At 36.8% G+C, this 16,941-nt stretch overlaps 1 protein-coding gene across 1 annotated transcript in view; it reads right to left on the bottom strand.

Moving 5' to 3' along the window:
• Positions 1-3,053: 3,053 nt before the first annotated feature.
• The window catches only part of LOC138349592 (transient receptor potential cation channel subfamily A member 1-like), a 62,554-nt gene continuing 48,666 nt past the window's right edge, over positions 3,054-16,941 (bottom strand). The window contains exons 6-8 of the mRNA XM_069327299.1: positions 16,497-16,743; positions 13,959-14,075; positions 3,054-4,562 (exon numbers count right to left, since the gene is read on the bottom strand). Of these exons, the coding sequence (XP_069183400.1) occupies positions 3,660-4,562; positions 13,959-14,075; positions 16,497-16,743 (1,267 nt within the window). The 3' untranslated portion in view covers positions 3,054-3,659. The remainder of the gene's footprint in view (positions 4,563-13,958; positions 14,076-16,496; positions 16,744-16,941) is intronic.

Here is a 16,941-nt window from a genome sequence, read left to right as displayed (position 1 = left end):
GAGAGAGAGAGAGAGAGAGAGAGAGAGAGAGAGAGAGAGAGAGAGAGAGAGAGAGAGAGAGAGAGAGAGAGAGAGAGAGAGAGAGAGAGAGAGAGAGACAGAGAGAGAGAGAGAGAGAGAGAGAGAGAGAGAGAGAGAGAGAGAGAGAGAGAGAGAGAGAGAGAGAGAGAGAGAGAGAGAGAGAGAGAGAGAGAGAGAGACAGAGAGAGAGAGAGAGAGAGAGACAGAGAGAGAGAGAGAGAGAGAGAGAGAGAGAGAGAGAGAGAGAGAGAGAGAGAGAGAGAGAGAGAGAGAGAGAGAGAGAGAGAGAGAGAGAGAGAGAGAGAGAGAGAGAGAGAGAGAGAGAGAGAGAGAGAGAGAGAGAGAGAGAGAGAGAGAGAGAGAGAGAGAGAGAGAGAGAGAGAGAGAGAGAGAGAGAGAGAGAGAGAGAGAGAGAGAGAGAGAGAGAGAGAGAGAGAGAGAGAGAGAGAGAGAGAGAGAGAGAGAGAGAGAGAGAGAGACAGAGAGAGAGAGAGAGAGAGACAGAGAGAGAGAGAGAGAGAGAGACAGAGAGAGAGAGAGAGAGAGAGAGAGAGAGAGAGAGAGAGAGAGAGAGAGAGAGAGAGAGAGAGAGAGAGAGAGAGAGAGAGAGAGAGAGAGAGAGAGAGAGAGAGAGAGAGAGAGAGAGAGAGACAGAGAGAGAGAGAGAGAGAGAGACAGAGAGAGAGAGAGAGAGAGAGAGAGAGAGAGAGAGAGAGAGAGAGAGAGAGAGAGAGAGAGAGAGAGAGAGAGAGAGAGATTTTGTCTTGGTATTACTTCATTTTCCCCGAAGATTTGCGGAAGTTTATCAAAAGTCAGGAGCACCTGACGACGGGCCTGGCAGGCGAGAACTGTTTCTGATAAGTACATAAGAGACCTCGAAGGTTTTAAATAGTATTACTACCATTACACATGTTGGTTTTACCACAGCAGCAGGTTAGATCCCAATCCCAGAAATGAGAGGAAAAAAAGGGCAAACTGGGTGTCAACATTAAAAAAAAAAAAAAGGTGGATGCAATGCCAATTTCTGGGTGAGCTTCGGTGGCTTCCTGAAGCATCTGAAAGTGTGCCGGAACCTGGGGGATGGGGGGGGGGGAGAGGCGCAGTTATGTATGATTAACAATGTTATTAATTTATTCATATCTGCCACCTCTCCAGGAAAGCCACCCACTGTCTGAAACAAAACACTCGTTTCCCTACCAGCGAAACGAGAAGCTGGCAGTGGCTTCTCGTTTGAAGCCACTAGCTGCTGTCTTCCTACGAGACCCCAGCCTCGAGAACCGCCTAAAGATTCTCACGAAACTTTCGAATCTATCGAAAATTCTCGAAATTACTGCCAGCTCGTTCACCTCACCTCCCACACTTGTTTGGTGTGAAGATGGAGGTGGCCTGCGGTCAGCCGGCTGCCCCACCTTCCGTTCTGTTCTGATGGTACACGTGTGTCCGGTCTCCGTCGCCCTGGCTCCAGAGTCTGCTTTCATTTAAGTGATGGGTTTTTTGTCATTGTTGTCTGTACATTTTGGTGTACATCTGCCAGGAGTTAAGAGTGCTTGGAGCTGGATGTGCTCTAGGTTCTCTTCCCAGTGTACAATGGTGTGTGGAGAGAAAACAGCGCCTATAGCAAGCACTGAAATTGCGCCCGTCCAAACTTCTGACACCCATCTCTTGGGAAACTTTATCATAAAGTCAGCTAGAAAATATCAGTTAATTTATCTTTTGGATTTACAAATTGACACTACACGAGTTTAGTTTAGTTCATTTATTATGCACCCCAAGCCCATCCTGTGGGTGGAAGTGGAAAGGGTTACAGGACAAAATGGGCTCGAGGACTGAACCCTAAAGTTCATTTAGTTAAGCATGTAAGTTTTGATGAGCTTGTTACAAAATTCGATGCACATAGTCACATATGAAAATTAAAACTGCACCTTCCTGGCTTTCACTGATGACAAATTGATCTGTGATGTGAAGTCAGTTATTCTAGTTTATTCTTTCTACGTTTGGTGCCTTCTTTTAATTACTTGCTTCTCTTTCTACATCTAGCAGAGCAAGAGCAGTCTACCTGTACTCATAAACGCTCTTGAATACGAAAGTATTAGTCTTAATTTGCTAAATGATCTTTCACAGCTGGCGATGGAAACTGCAATGGTTAGCATTATCTGAATAGCAATGTGAAGATTAGGGAAGACACTCTTATCTCGATACAGAACAATAAATTTGAGTTGATATGATCACGTTGAGATTAGTTACTATTACCAGACTTGATAGTAACGTTCAACAAACCAGAAGTGCTTTAATGCAGCTGCTGGCCATCAACAGCTGTATGAAGGGAAAATTGGTCTGTACATTTCGCCAAATTTTTCACACTTCTTTAGATCGTTAATGTTGGTGGCGGCACCGTAACAAATAAATAAAAATAAAATAAATAAAATGTTTATTTAGGTAAAAATATATATACATAGAAATTGAGTAACAATGTTGGATTTCTAGATAGAGCTACTACTTACTATGCCTAAAGCCACTAATACACACAGCGTTATTGGCAAGATATTGAAACAAACTTAGACTGAAACTTAAAACTAATTGAGATCAAAACATAAATTGAATTGGAAAAAGGGGGGGGGGGGAATTATAATAATTACATGATGGATGGAACTCACAAATATTGCATTTAAAGGAAATAAATCCATGTTTGCTGATGATGCTAAGGTAGTAGGGAGATAAGAAACATAGATGATAGCCATGCCCTTCAAAAAGACCTGGACAAAATAAGTTCATGGAGTGCCACTTGGCAAATGGAATTTAATGTGAATAAATGCCATGTTATGGAATGTAGAATAGGAGAACATAGACCCCACACAACCTATAAATTATGTGAGAAATCTTCATAGAATTCTGATAAAGAAAGAGATCTAGGGGGTGGTTCTAGATAGAAAACTATCACCTGAGGACCATATTAAGAACATTGTGCAAGTAGCCTATGCTACACTTTCTAACTTTAGAATTGCTTTTAAATACATGGATGACAAAATACTAAAGAAATTGTTCACGACCTTTATTAGACCAAAGCTGGAATGTACAGCTGTTATTTTGTGCCCATATCTTAAGAAGCATATCAACAAACTGGAAAAGGTGCAGACATGCCATTAAGTGGCTCCTAGAACTAAAGGACAAGAGCTACGAGGAGAGGTTAGGGGCATTAAATATGCCAAACCTAAAAGATAGAAGAAGAAGAGGCGATATAATAACTACATACAAAATAGTAACAGGAATCTATAAAATTGATAGGGAAGAATTCCTGAGGCCTGGAACTTCACGAACAAGAGGTCATAAATTTTAACTAACGAAACAAAACTGCTGGAGAAATATAAGAAAATTCACTTTCGCAAACAGAGTGGTAGACGGTTGGAACAAGTTAGGTGAGAAGGTGGTGGAAGCCAAAACGGTCAGAAATTTCAAAGCATTATATGACAGAGTGCTGGAAGACAGGACACCACGAGCGTAGCTCTCATCCTGTAACTAGACTTTGGTAGTTACACTAATAACTGAAGATAAAAAAGCCTGCTTATATTCAGTAGATTATGTACATGTACCTGAAGTTCCTTGTTTGTTTTTTGTCCACAACCCACCCACTGTATTGTATGTTAAGGAAAACTTAGTGGGCTCGTGCTGTATCTTGATCTTTGCTTCATATTATCTAACTGTTGTTTCATCTCTAGTATCTGCTCATTTTGCTTACGGTAATTTTCATTTAACTGATTACAAAGAGCAAGCAATTGGTCAAGCTTTTTAGTTTGTGCTTGTAAATGCTCTTGTTGGAGATCAGGCAATGCAATATTTGCACCTTCATTAGAATAATTACTGAAAAATCTAAATAACTTTTCTGTCTTTGATACAATCCAGTGTTTGGTATTGTCTTGCTTGAATTTATTAGTATTCATTAAAGTAACTTTATCAATATGTTGTGATAATTTGCTCACTATCAATGATTCCTTAGGTTTAATACAATGCTGTATCTTTTGTATTATCCATGGCTTCCTATTACTAACATTATACATTCCCACAGCATGTTTTCTTTTAAACCATGGAAAGCAAACATCAAGAATTAGTAGATAATTTGCTAGTGCAGCTTTTTTAAACAATTCAACTTCCTTTTCATTTGATGATGGAGCTTTCATTAATGTAAAAATGATGGTCCAAATTGTGCAGATAAACACAAAGAAGAGTACATTGACAAGGACTGGATAAGAAAGTGGTTCCGTGATAAAGGTGTCATCATATCCAAGGTCGCCCAACATCCAGACTACAGTCTTCACAAATGATTGTGGAATTGATTTAAAGGCACTATTATCGTGTAAGAGCAAATGAAATATCAGGGCAAAGAGTAATATCACCATTCCAATGTTCATTAAACCTTTGAGGGAACATTTTATGAAATCCCACGTACTGATTGTGAAAACTGAACACTGTGGCAATTTATTGATGATTTGAATGAGTTGAATCCATGCTATAAGAAGAGCCAGTATACCACACTGCCAAATTGGTACCTGGAAATTAAAAATATACATATTTATACAAACAAATATGCTGTACAGTATATTGCTTAAAGGTATTTTATCTTGTAACATTTCTTCATTATAGTATAAATAAAAATGGAAATTTTGATCAATTAAATGTCTTTAAAAAATTTAATGATTTAATTATAGAATTTGAATATTTCAGTTTACTGAAGATGATGCAAGTTGGTGATCTAAATGTTGTTGATTATTCACTTGAATATTCAGGATTCCTTCCTGATGCCAAGATCTCTCGGCCACAACTAATCCCAGGCTAAAACACTGGCTGCCTGCCCCCCCACCCTCCGACACAATGAATTATTATGCTTTAAAATTGCTTTAAAGTTGAATTATTATTATGCTTTAAAATTGCACTGTATCTATTGCTACCCAATCTCCCAATGTTTATATACCCAATCCAAACATCTTTACCATTGTGATCATTGCTGTCTTCTTATATGTGCTATCAATCTGCTGTATGGTGTCTATTAATATTGTTTAAATTACCAATCAAGCTGTCAATGTAATCGATCAGAGCTTTAATATACCAATGTGCTTTGATATACTTACTAATCTCTCTCATCTCATTTTTTTTCTTGCAATGTATTTATCATTTTATTAATTCTGCTAGAATTTACCTACTTAAAATTATCTGTTAGATTAAGGACCTGCCCGAAACGCTGCACATACTAGTGGCTTCACAAGATTGTAAATACTATGCTATGTATTCTCACAAACCTTCTTGTATATAAATAAATAAATTAAATAAATAAATAAATAATGGAAGTACTTTTTAACTACTTCAATGGAAGTAGTTAAAAGGTACTCATCAGTGCTTACCAGTATCATAAGAAAAGCAAAACTTTCATATTATGAGACTAGATTCAAAGAAGCAAAAGGCAACATGAAAAGCACATGGAATACCATCTCTAATATCCTGGGAACTAAACAACACTCCCACAACCAGATAACACTCTCTAAGGATGGCCTTACACTGTCATCTGACTTAGAAATGGCGAATGAATTTAATAGCTTCTTTTCATCGATTGGTGCTAACCTTGCAAGTAAAATCCCACAGACTCAGACACATATCAACACATATCTCTCAGGCAGCTATCCAAACTCTCTTCTCCTCTCACCAGTCAGCCCGTCAGATGTTGTGTCCATCATACACTCACTAAAAACCAAAGCTGGGAACATCAGTGAAATCCCATCCATTGTATACAAGAGCGCCTCCCATGCCCTTGCACCACCTATAGCTCTGCTGTTCAACAAATCCCTTGAGTGTCATACCTTCCCTGATATCCTTAAAAACGCAAGAGTAACGCCAGTTCATAAAGGAGGTAATCCGTCAGACATAAACAACTACAGACCAATATCGAACCTACCCATACTATCAAAAATATTTGAAAAAATTATCTACAAACAGCTCTACTCCTATCTCGTAAAATTCGACATTCTTAGCCTTTGTCAGTTTGGCTTCCGCTCTCAAAAGAGTACCAACGATGCAATTATTAGTCTCCTTGATATAATTTACTCAGCCCTTGACAAAAATGAGTTTCCAATTGGACTCTTCATTGACCTGAGAAAGGCCTTTGATACTGTTAATCACGATTACTTCTTATGTAAACTCCATCATTATGGAATCCGAGGCCATGCACTGGACTATATCCAATCCTATCTTAGTGATAGACACCAATGTGTAGCCATCAATAATATAATCTCTCCCATTCTACCAATAACCGTTGGAGTGCCACAGGGCAGCATCTTGGGACCCCTACTATTTCTTATATACATTAATGATCTGCCTAATGTCTCTAACATTCTGAAACCTATTTTGTTTGCTGATGATACTACCCTCATTTACTCCAACCCCAACCCACATACACTAAATGATGTTGTTAATAATGAACTAAAAAAAGTCCACTTATGGATGTCAACCAACAAACTAACACTTAACATAGAAAAGACCTACTACATCCTATTTGGAAGCAAATCTACAAATGCAATTCAGCTTCAGATTGACAATGTAAACATTAGCAATAAAAATGATGGAAAGTTTCTTGGCATATTCCTAGACAAGAGACTCAACTTCAGTACCCACATACAACACATAACTAAGAAAGTCTCTAAAACAGTTGGTATACTCTCCAAAATCAGATATTATGTTCCTAACTCTGCTCTCATCTCTCTATATTATGCACTAATCTATCCCTATCTCAACTATGGTATCTGTGCATGGGGTTCAACCACTGCAAACCACCTCAAGTCAATCATCACCCAGCAAAAATCTGCTATCAGAATAATATCAAATTCTGCTTTCAGACAACACACAGCCCCCTTGTTTAACTCCCTAAACATGCTAAACATAATCTCACTCCACAAATTATCTTGTGTCAACTACATTTACAAAACCCTGTTCTTAAATGCAAATCCTTGTCTAAAACTCTTCCTGGACAGATGTAATAGGACCCATTATCACCACACCAGAAATAAATATCTCTTCGATATCCCCAGAGTTAAACTTAATTTGTGTAAACACTCTATGCAAATAAAGGGACCCAGTTTATGGAACTCACTCCTTGCTGAATTGAAAAGCTGTCCAACTTTTACATCATTCAAAATCAATACTAAAAAGTATCTAATTTCATCTTAATAGTTTTTCTCTTTTTGCCTTAAAATTGCACTGTATCTATTGCTACCCAATCTCCCAACCTTTTTGTTCCCAATTTGAACATCTTTACCATTGAGATCATTGCTGTTTTCTTATATGTGCTGCCAATCTGTTGTATGGTGTTTATAAATCTTGTTTATCTGTATCTTTTGCAACCCAGTCTCCTAATCTTTATGTACCCATTCTGAACATCTTTACCATTGTGATCATTGCTGTCTTATATGTGCTGTCAATCTGCTGTATGGTGTCTATTAATCTTGTTTAAGTTACTAATCAAGCTGTCAATGTAATCAGTCAGAGCTTTAATATAACAATGTGCTTTAATATACTTACTTATCTCTCTCATCTCATTTTCTCTTGTAATGTATCTTTCATTTATCAATTCTGATTGAAATTACCTACTTAAAATTATCTGCTAGATTAAGGACCTGCCCGAAACGCTGCGCGTACTAGTGGCTTTACAAGAATGTAATTACTGTACTATCCAATGTATTCTCACAAACCCAATGTACCTTCTTGTATATATATAAATAAATAAAAATAAATAAATAAATAAATAAATAAATAAATAAATAATGAAACCACCTTGCTTATAGCAGCATCACTTCATGTGGCTAACACATGAAGTGTTAAACACAAGTTTCCTTTGTACTTTGTACAAATTATTTTGAAATTATATTTACCCTATACAATACAGTACATTACTGGTAATGTGATTCTGATCAATGGATTGTTCTATAAATGGAAGTATGGCTTAGAAATTAGGAATCGATTCTCACCAACTATGGTTAACTTTTGCCCGAAGTTGGACATACAGTACAGGAATTGGTACTTTATTTCCCTGTAATCTCCATGTGTTTTTCTATAGCTTTGAAATATAAATTTTATTTGGACTCATTATTTTTTTTTTTTTTTTAAGGTTCCAAGAAGCAAACCCCCTTATCAGCCTTTACTCCCAAACCCAAATTATGATGACTAAATTTGTTGACGTAATTTTATCGTAATTTTTTTTCTGGTTGTGTACCTTGGTGGCTCCTTGCTGCTAGCCACCTGCATAGCTTTACATGTATCATGTCACACAAGGCTCTTGTGATTCATAGAATATTTTTCATAGACCAGAGGACAAAACCTGGTCCACTCAAAGAGGCACAGGGAGCAGGGAATGCTAGATCACCCAAACCAAAAGTAAAAAAAACTAGAAAAGTAGTGTATCAAAACAGACAACATCAAGACAAAATATTAGCAATCTTGACAACTAGAGTCATTACCAGTGCTAATTACTCCCACCACCAGGTGCCAGCCCCAGGAGCTCAGGGTTCACCTTGGGTAAACTGATCATTAAATCAAGTATTAATGTACCTGGTGAAGACCTGCCCAATACTGCTTATTGTCACTATCACTCTTGTGCTTCAGGTGTTTCTTTATCATTAACATTTGTTCTGTATTTCTGATTTAAAGTTATGTACATATACTGAAAGTAAGGAAGTAAAAGACGGGTTTCGATAGCTGGTACTCCAGTATACGGCTTAGAAGTTCGTACCCCTTACATGATTATATTCGAGCTCTCACACGTTATTTTTCATGCCCCTTATTTTATTTTATTTTATTTTATTTTATTTTATTTTATTTATATATATACAAGAAGGTACATTGGGTTTGTGAGAATACATTGGATAGTACAGTAATTACATTCTTGTAAAGCCACTAGTACGCGCAGCGTTTCGGGCAGGTCCTTAATCTAGCAGATAACTTTAAGTAGGTAATTTCAATCAGAATTGATAAATGAAAGATACATTACAAGAGAAAAATGAAATGAGAGAGATAAGTAAGTATATTAAAGCACATTGTTATATTAAAGCTCTGATTGATTACATTGACAGCTTGATTAGTAATTTAAACAAGATTAATAGACACCATACAGCAGATTGACAGCACATATAAGACAGCAATGATCACAATGGTAAAGATGTTCAGAATGGGTACATAAAGATTAGGAGACTGGGTAGCAAAAGATACAGATAAACAAGATTTATAAACACCATACAATAGAATGGCAGCACATATAAGAAAACAGCAATGATCTCAATGGTAAAGATGTTCAAATTGGGAACAAAAAGGTTGGGAGATTGGGTAGCAATAGATACAGTGCAATTTTAAGGCAAAAAGAGAAAAGCTATGAAGATGAAATTAGGTACTTTTTAGTATTGATTTTGAATGATGTAAAAGTTGGACAGCTTTTCAATTCAGTAGGGAGTGAGTTCCATAAACTGGGTCCCTTTATTTGCATAGAGTGTTTACACAAATTAAGTTTAACTCTGGGGATATCAAAGAGATATTTATTTCTGGTGTGGTGATAATGGGTCCTATTACATCTGTCCAGGAAGAGTTTCAGACAAGGATTTGCATTTAAGAACAGGGTTTTGTAAATGTAGTTGACACAAGATAATTTGTGGAGTGAGATTATGTTTAGCATGTTTAGGGAGTTAAACAAGGGGGCTGTGTGTTGTCTGAAAGCAGAATTTGATATTATTCTGATAGCAGATTTTTGCTGGGTGATGATGGACTTGAGGTGGTTTGCAGTGGTTGAACCCCATGCACAGATACCATAGTTGAGATAGGGATAGATTAGTGCATAATATAGAGAGATGAGAGCAGAGTTAGGAACATAATATCTGATTTTGGAGAGTATACTAACTGTTTTAGAGACTTTCTTAGTTATGTGTTGTATGTGGGTACTGAAGTTGAGTCTCTTGTCTAGGAATATGTCAAGAAACTTTCCATCATTTTTATTGCTAATGTTTACATTGTCAATCTGAAGCTGAATTGCATTTGTAGATTTGCTTCCAAATAGGATGTAGTAGGTCTTTTCTATGTTAAGTGTTAGTTTGTTGGTTGACATCCATAAGTGAACTTTTTTTAGTTCATTATTAACAACATCATTTAGTGTATGTGGGTTGGGGTTTAAGTAAATGAGGGTAGTATCATCAGCAAACAAAATAGGTTTCAGAATGTTAGAGACATTAGGCAGATCATTAATGTATATAAGAAATAGTAGGGGTCCCAAGATGCTGCCCTGTGGCACTCCAACGGTTATTGGTAGAATGGGAGAGATTATATTATTGATGGCTACACATTGGTGTCTATCACTAAGATAGGATTGGATATAGTCCAGTGCATGGCCTCGGATTCCATAATGATGGAGTTTACATAAGAGGTAATCGTGATTAACAGTATCAAAGGCCTTTCTCAGGTCAATGAAGAGTCCAATTGGAAACTCATTTTTGTCAAGGGCAGAGTAAATTATATCAAGGAGACTAATAATTGCATCGTTGGTACTCTTTTGAGAGCGGAAGCCAAACTGACAGGGGCTAAGAATGTCGAATTTTACGAGATAGGAGTAGAGCTGTTTGTAGATAATTTTTTCAAATATTTTTGATAGTATGGGTAGGTTCGATATTGGTCTGTAGTTGTTTATGTCTGACGGATTACCTCCTTTATGAACTGGCGTTACTCTTGCTTTTTTAAGGATATCAGGGAAGGTATGACACTCAAGGGATTTGTTGAACAGCAGAGCTATAGGTGGTGCAAGGGCATGGGAGGCACTCTTGTATACAATGGATGGGATTTCACTGATGTTTCCAGCTTTGGTTTTTAGTGAGTGTATGATGGACACAACATCTGACGGGCTGACTGGTGAGAGGAGAAGAGAGTTTGGATAGCTGCCTGAGAGATATGTGTTGATATGTGTCTGAGTCTGTGGGATTTTACTTGCAAGGTTAGCACCAATCGATGAAAAGAAGCTATTAAATTCATTCGCCATTTCTAAGTCAGATGACAGTGTAAGGCCATCCTTAGAGAGTGTTATCTGGTTGTGGGAGTGTTGTTTAGTTCCCAGGATGTTAGAGATGTTATTCCATGTGCTTTTCATGTTGCCTTTTGCTTCTTTGAATCTAGTCTCATAATATGAAAGTTTTGCTTTTCTTATGATACTGGTAAGCACTGATGAGTACCTTTTAACTACTTCCATTGAAATTAGGCCACTCCTAAATTTCTTTTCGTATTAATGTTTTTTGTTGATTGATTTAATTATGCCACTTGTGAGCCACGGGTTATTTTTTCTTTTATGAGTTACTTGTTTGGTAAGGAGGGGACAGTGAGTGTTGTAGAGGCTTAGAGTTTTGGAGAGAAAGAGGTTAGTTGATGAGTTTATATCCTGTGAATTATTAAATTCAGATTCCCAGTTAATATTGTGAAGTGCATTAGAGAGATTGCCTAAAGCTGATTCACTATGTAGCCTGAATGAAAGTTTTTTGGTTTCTGGTGGTGATGTGTCAATGTTTGCTATGAGGAAAGTAGGATAGTGGTCAGTTGTTCTGTCATAAATTACCCCAGATGTAAGGGGAGCTGTTATATTAGTCCATAGGTGATCCAGGGTAGTGGCAGATGTTTGAGTGACTCGGGTGGGCTTGGTGATTGTGGGGATTAGCATACAGGAGTGCATGCTGTTACGGAAATAGTCAACTTGAGGGTTGTTTTGAAGACCCAGGTCAATATTGAAATCACCTCCCAGAATGATGTGATTTTTGTTGAGATTGTTATTTATGATAAGATTCCTTACATTGTCAGAGAATAAAGCTATGTTGGTATTAGGAAATCTATAGATGGCACCGATAGTCAGGGAGGATTTAAGGGATTTACTGGAGAACTTGGCAAAGGTATATTCACAATAGTCGTCTCTATCACTAATGACACTATTGCAGATGAAGGTATCTTTGTAATATATTGCTGTACCGCCACCTTTTTTGTTAGGCCTGCAGTTATGAATGGCTTTATAACCAGCTAAATTGTAGAGTTGGGTATAGTCATTACTTAGCCAAGTTTCTGTTAAAATGATGAATGATAATTTAGTACCTAGTGCTGTAAGTAGTGCATTTATATCATCAAAATGTTTACCAAGTGACCTAACATTTTGGTTGTAAACTGATAAGCAGGTGCTATTTAGGAGTTTGTTTTTTGCAAGATTTGCTGTGTAATACCTGCAATAATGATGATCAATGTGCTGATTAGTGTGGATATGGGACAGAAGATTTCGATCAGGATCAATATCAGTAAGCATATAGATAAGAATGTCACGATACAATAAGATAAGCAATTACAGGAACAGATGAAAACTAAATCTGCTGTAAAATAGAAAGTAATTATAGCAAAACACAACAATATAATAATATAACAATACAATAAGAGCTTACAAAGTATTAAGTCTACTAAAATTAGAGAATAATTATGGCAAAACACAACAATAAATGCAAGTAAACAAAAGAATTGAAACAATTAGAGGTAGAATAAAGGTCACAAGATAGCCATGGAGGATACACAAGTTTGGTGGAGAGAACAAAAAATCAGTAGAGACTGTCAAGATGAATATATAAAAAATTTGACAAATGATAATTGTAAAGTAAAATAATCTTAAAGATAATAAATTTTATTTAGCTTAGTTTTAACCTATAATTAGTATGAACTTAATTAAAAGAACAAAAATGAGATCAATAATTGATTTCAATAAATGACATAGATCAATACAAATAAATTTAAAATATAAATGGAATAGGGTAAGATTAGATTTAAGAGTAAAATTTTACAATGAAACTGAGGTAGATGCTTGCATAAGTGCACGGAGACTTGATGGATTATTTAGGAAATTATATGAATGAGAGAACATTAGGTAAATGGTAAGGCAGAGACAGCACCTTGGACAAAGTTAGATTAAGTTAGGTTAGGCTCAGGCACTGAAAGAGTTATTTTAAGTACTGGCATTGGTCGGGTTCAGGTTTTCAGATATACCGCAGTCACTTAAGAAGGCCAGTAGTTGTTGGCCACATTTTATTTCATATCTTTTTCCTGTACTTTCCTTCTTCGCAAAAATCGTTCCATTCCTAGTGTAGCACAGCTTGATAAGACCAGGGTTTTGTTTGCGAATTTGACGCAGCCTGAAGGGGAGGGATCCACGCCTTACACATTTTACTTGCCGCCCTCCATGACAGTAGTACTGTTCTTGCTTTCCCTATACATCCTAACTACTTCTTGTATCCTATTTTATATGTACAGTACTTTTGCCTAAATAAAATATAGAATAGGTGTGTAAATACTAGGGGTAACAACCTACCTACTGTGTTTTTTGTTGTCAGGGTTGCTAATATATTTTCCTTGTGGTTGCATGTTTTGGGGCAATGTACCATTCTGGTGGATATTTCTCATGATTTAGATGATCTAGCATCCCTTGCCTCTTTTGAGTGCTTAACTATCAGTGACTACCAGGGAGTGAGATCTAACTCTTTATGTCCTACCTCCAAGCCATTTATATGATTGGATTAGGTTTTGGCCTCTGGTCTGTGGTAGGTTATCTATGGCTCCGAAGGACCTGGTGTTGCAGGATACATGTAGAGCTACACAAGCGACAAGCACCAAAGGGCCACCCAGGGGCCCACTACAGTAGAAAGACATTTTATTACATTCACTGCTGGACTTTTGTTCAATATAGCTTTATAATACTGTATAGTAATTTTTGTTAACCCCTTTCGCTGCAAAGGGTTGTAAGTGCTACAGTTTGGCCGTGATAGGAGGCAGAAGTGAGATTAATGCATAAACATTTAATTCAGCAAAACCAAAAACAAAAAATAAAGAAATTAAAGAAAAATAAAGAAGATATTTCTTACCATTTTGATGCCAAGCATGAAATCACAGGAGGAGGTTGGGATGAGCAACATGGCTGTTAATACTATGCACGGGAGTCGTACAAAAATTAAATTGCTATGGAGATAATGCCACTTTAGCTGTCAAAATAATAATAATAATAAAAATAATTATAAAAATAATACTGTATTGTAATAAATAAATTAATACTACTACCGTAATAATAAATTTGGAAGGGTTTGTACAAAATAAACCATCTTGCTCGTAAATAGATACCATAACATAATATACTAAGCTCCTATTGGCTTAGCTCGAGACCCCCGTGTAAGGGCAAGAGCATCTAAGCCATACAATAGAGTACAAACTATCAAAACCCGGCCATTACTGCATAAAACATAAAGGTACACTAGGGTCTGGTCTTGATAATCCTTTTCGTCAATCATCCCACACTTTTACACACAGAAATCACAATAGCGTGATGTATCAAATGAACAAATCCACAAGGGCCGTGATGAGGGAAGGCAGCGTTTGGGATCATCCCGGGCGTAAGTTCGAACCCTCATCACGGCCCTCGTGGATTTGTCCATCCCACACCTGTCTTTGAACAGGCACACACCCTCCTCACTCCTAGGGGCCAAGCAAAATTAGGTATACAAACAAGGGAAAATAATAGCGTTTATAATTACAATGGGGTTTTATTTCCAGGTCTGAAAGTTACTTTACAAAAAGACTATTACACGAGTATTTGTACCACAGATTGTGTTTTACTGTACTTAGATTACTGGTCCCACAAAAATCCGGACTTAATCCATTACGTTACTTTGAAATGTTCTCACAAAATTAAAGGCTTTGAAACACAAATGTTATGTACTTGGTCAAATGTACCTTCTTGTATATACTGTATATAAATAAATGTTGTTAAATATAACCGAAAAAGTAAAATTAATAATTCTAACACGAATTTTCTCAGTATTTCTGATGTTTCTTTTTACTGTCGATGGTACAGTAATTGAAAAATCAATTCTCCAAAATTCATTTTTATTTCTAGTCTGACGTGACGCTTGAACGCATTTCATAATAACTTATTACATTTTCAAAGACTTTAGTTTACACACACAACTAACCTGAAAACACTAAACAGAGTTTTACTTATGCTAACACTAAACAGCTTGTCTTATATACTCGCATTTGGGTGAGGTGATATGTTGCAACAGTTTTGGATGCGGTGAATAAACATTTGATCAACACAAGACAGAACACGGAACAATGGGTATTAATTGGATAAATAAGAGGGAAGAATGGAAGTAACTGCAAAGGGCCTATTGGCCCATACTTCCTCTTGATGCTTCTATATTGGTGCGGAGTCTTGAAGTCACTTCAAGACTCCGCACCAATATAGAAGCATCAAGAGGAAGTATGGGCCAATAGGCCCTTTGCAGTTACTTCCATTCTTCCCTCTCATTTATCTGATTAATACCCATTGTTCCGTGTTCTGTCTTGTGTTGGTCAAAAGTTTGTTCACCTTATCCAAAACTGTTGCAACATATCACCTCACCCAAATGCGAGTATATAAGACAAGCTGTTTAGTGTTAGCATAAGTAAAACTCTGTTTAGTGTTTTCAGGTTAGTTGTGTGTGTAAACTAAAGTCTTTGAAAATGTAATAAGTTATTACGAAACGCGTTCAAGCGCCGCGTCAGACTAGAAATAAAAATGAATTTTGGAGAATTGATTTTTCAATTACCATCGACAGTAAACAGAAACATCATAAATATTGAGAAAATTCGTGTTAGAATTATTAATCTTAGTTTTTCGGTCATATTTAACAACATATGTTTGCAAGAAAGACTGCTACCAAAATATACTAATATGTATATAAATAAATGAATAAATTAAATAAATAAATAAGAGTTTTGGTGGATATAAATATGAGCTGCCTTTTATAGGCCATTAGGCCTTTTGAGTGTTAAGTGTTTTAAGATTGGATGGATATAAATAGGAGCTGTCTCATGAGCCAACAAGCATTCTGCAGTTTCCAGTATTCTTATTAAATTCATTGTGTCAGGGGCACAGGTAGCCAGTATAAACATACAGTACATGTTAGGCTTATATCAAGATCCTCTTCAAGGGTCGAATTACTGACCCTCCCCAGGATGCAACTCCACAAGAAGCTGACTAACTCCTGGGTACCTATTTACTGCTAGTTGGACAGGGGCATGAGGCAATAGGAAATGCACCCAACCATTTCTGGCCCGCCCAAGATTCTTGATTATGAGCCGAGAACAAACCCAACTGTACTACCCGGACTTCTGTTCTAAAAGTTCATACAGAATGGTATTGGCTAATCCAAATAATTTTCAGATCATTGAGCAATGATATTCTAAAGCTAATTATGTTTGGATTACCCTGTAGATTACATTAGAAGTCAAACACTGAGTATTTAAATATATCACTATACATATATTTAAGTCTTTTGTTAATTTTAAATTAGTCACTAAATTAGTAACAGATTGACTAAATATAAGTAATATTGAATATGTTAACTAACTGCAGTTTAAATTACCTTCATTGCACTGTTTATCTCCAGGAAGACTTGTAGGACCAGTGAAAAAAGCAGGAAGCTATGACTTATACGAGATGGAGTTGGATTCCACTCAGAAGCTTCATTTGTTGATCTTATAGTCAGAGATTCAATGGTGTCCTCTGTGTTTGCCGCCTCGACCTCTGACAAAACTGTGGGAGACTTCAGAACTGCATCACAGAACATTTCTTCTGACATATTGTATTTGTCTGTTATATGCTTCCAGTTCCTAAAAAAGAATAAATATATGTAATGATACATCTTCACTATAAGAAAGAATCTGTTTGTATAAATTTGGAGGCCAGACACTTGAGGCAAGTTTCACCCAACTTTGCAGGAGGGAATGGTCTGGGGTATAGGACGGGCATAGGCTAATCTGGGTATTCCATTTACCTGGGTTCTAGGAGACTCTAAGGAGAATCTAGGA

Source organism: Procambarus clarkii, chromosome 19, assembly GCF_040958095.1.
Source record: "Procambarus clarkii isolate CNS0578487 chromosome 19, FALCON_Pclarkii_2.0, whole genome shotgun sequence".
NCBI lineage: Eukaryota > Metazoa > Arthropoda > Malacostraca > Decapoda > Cambaridae > Procambarus > Procambarus clarkii.
Note: the sequence above shows the minus strand (reverse complement) of the source record. Positions and strands in the feature narration are given on the sequence as shown.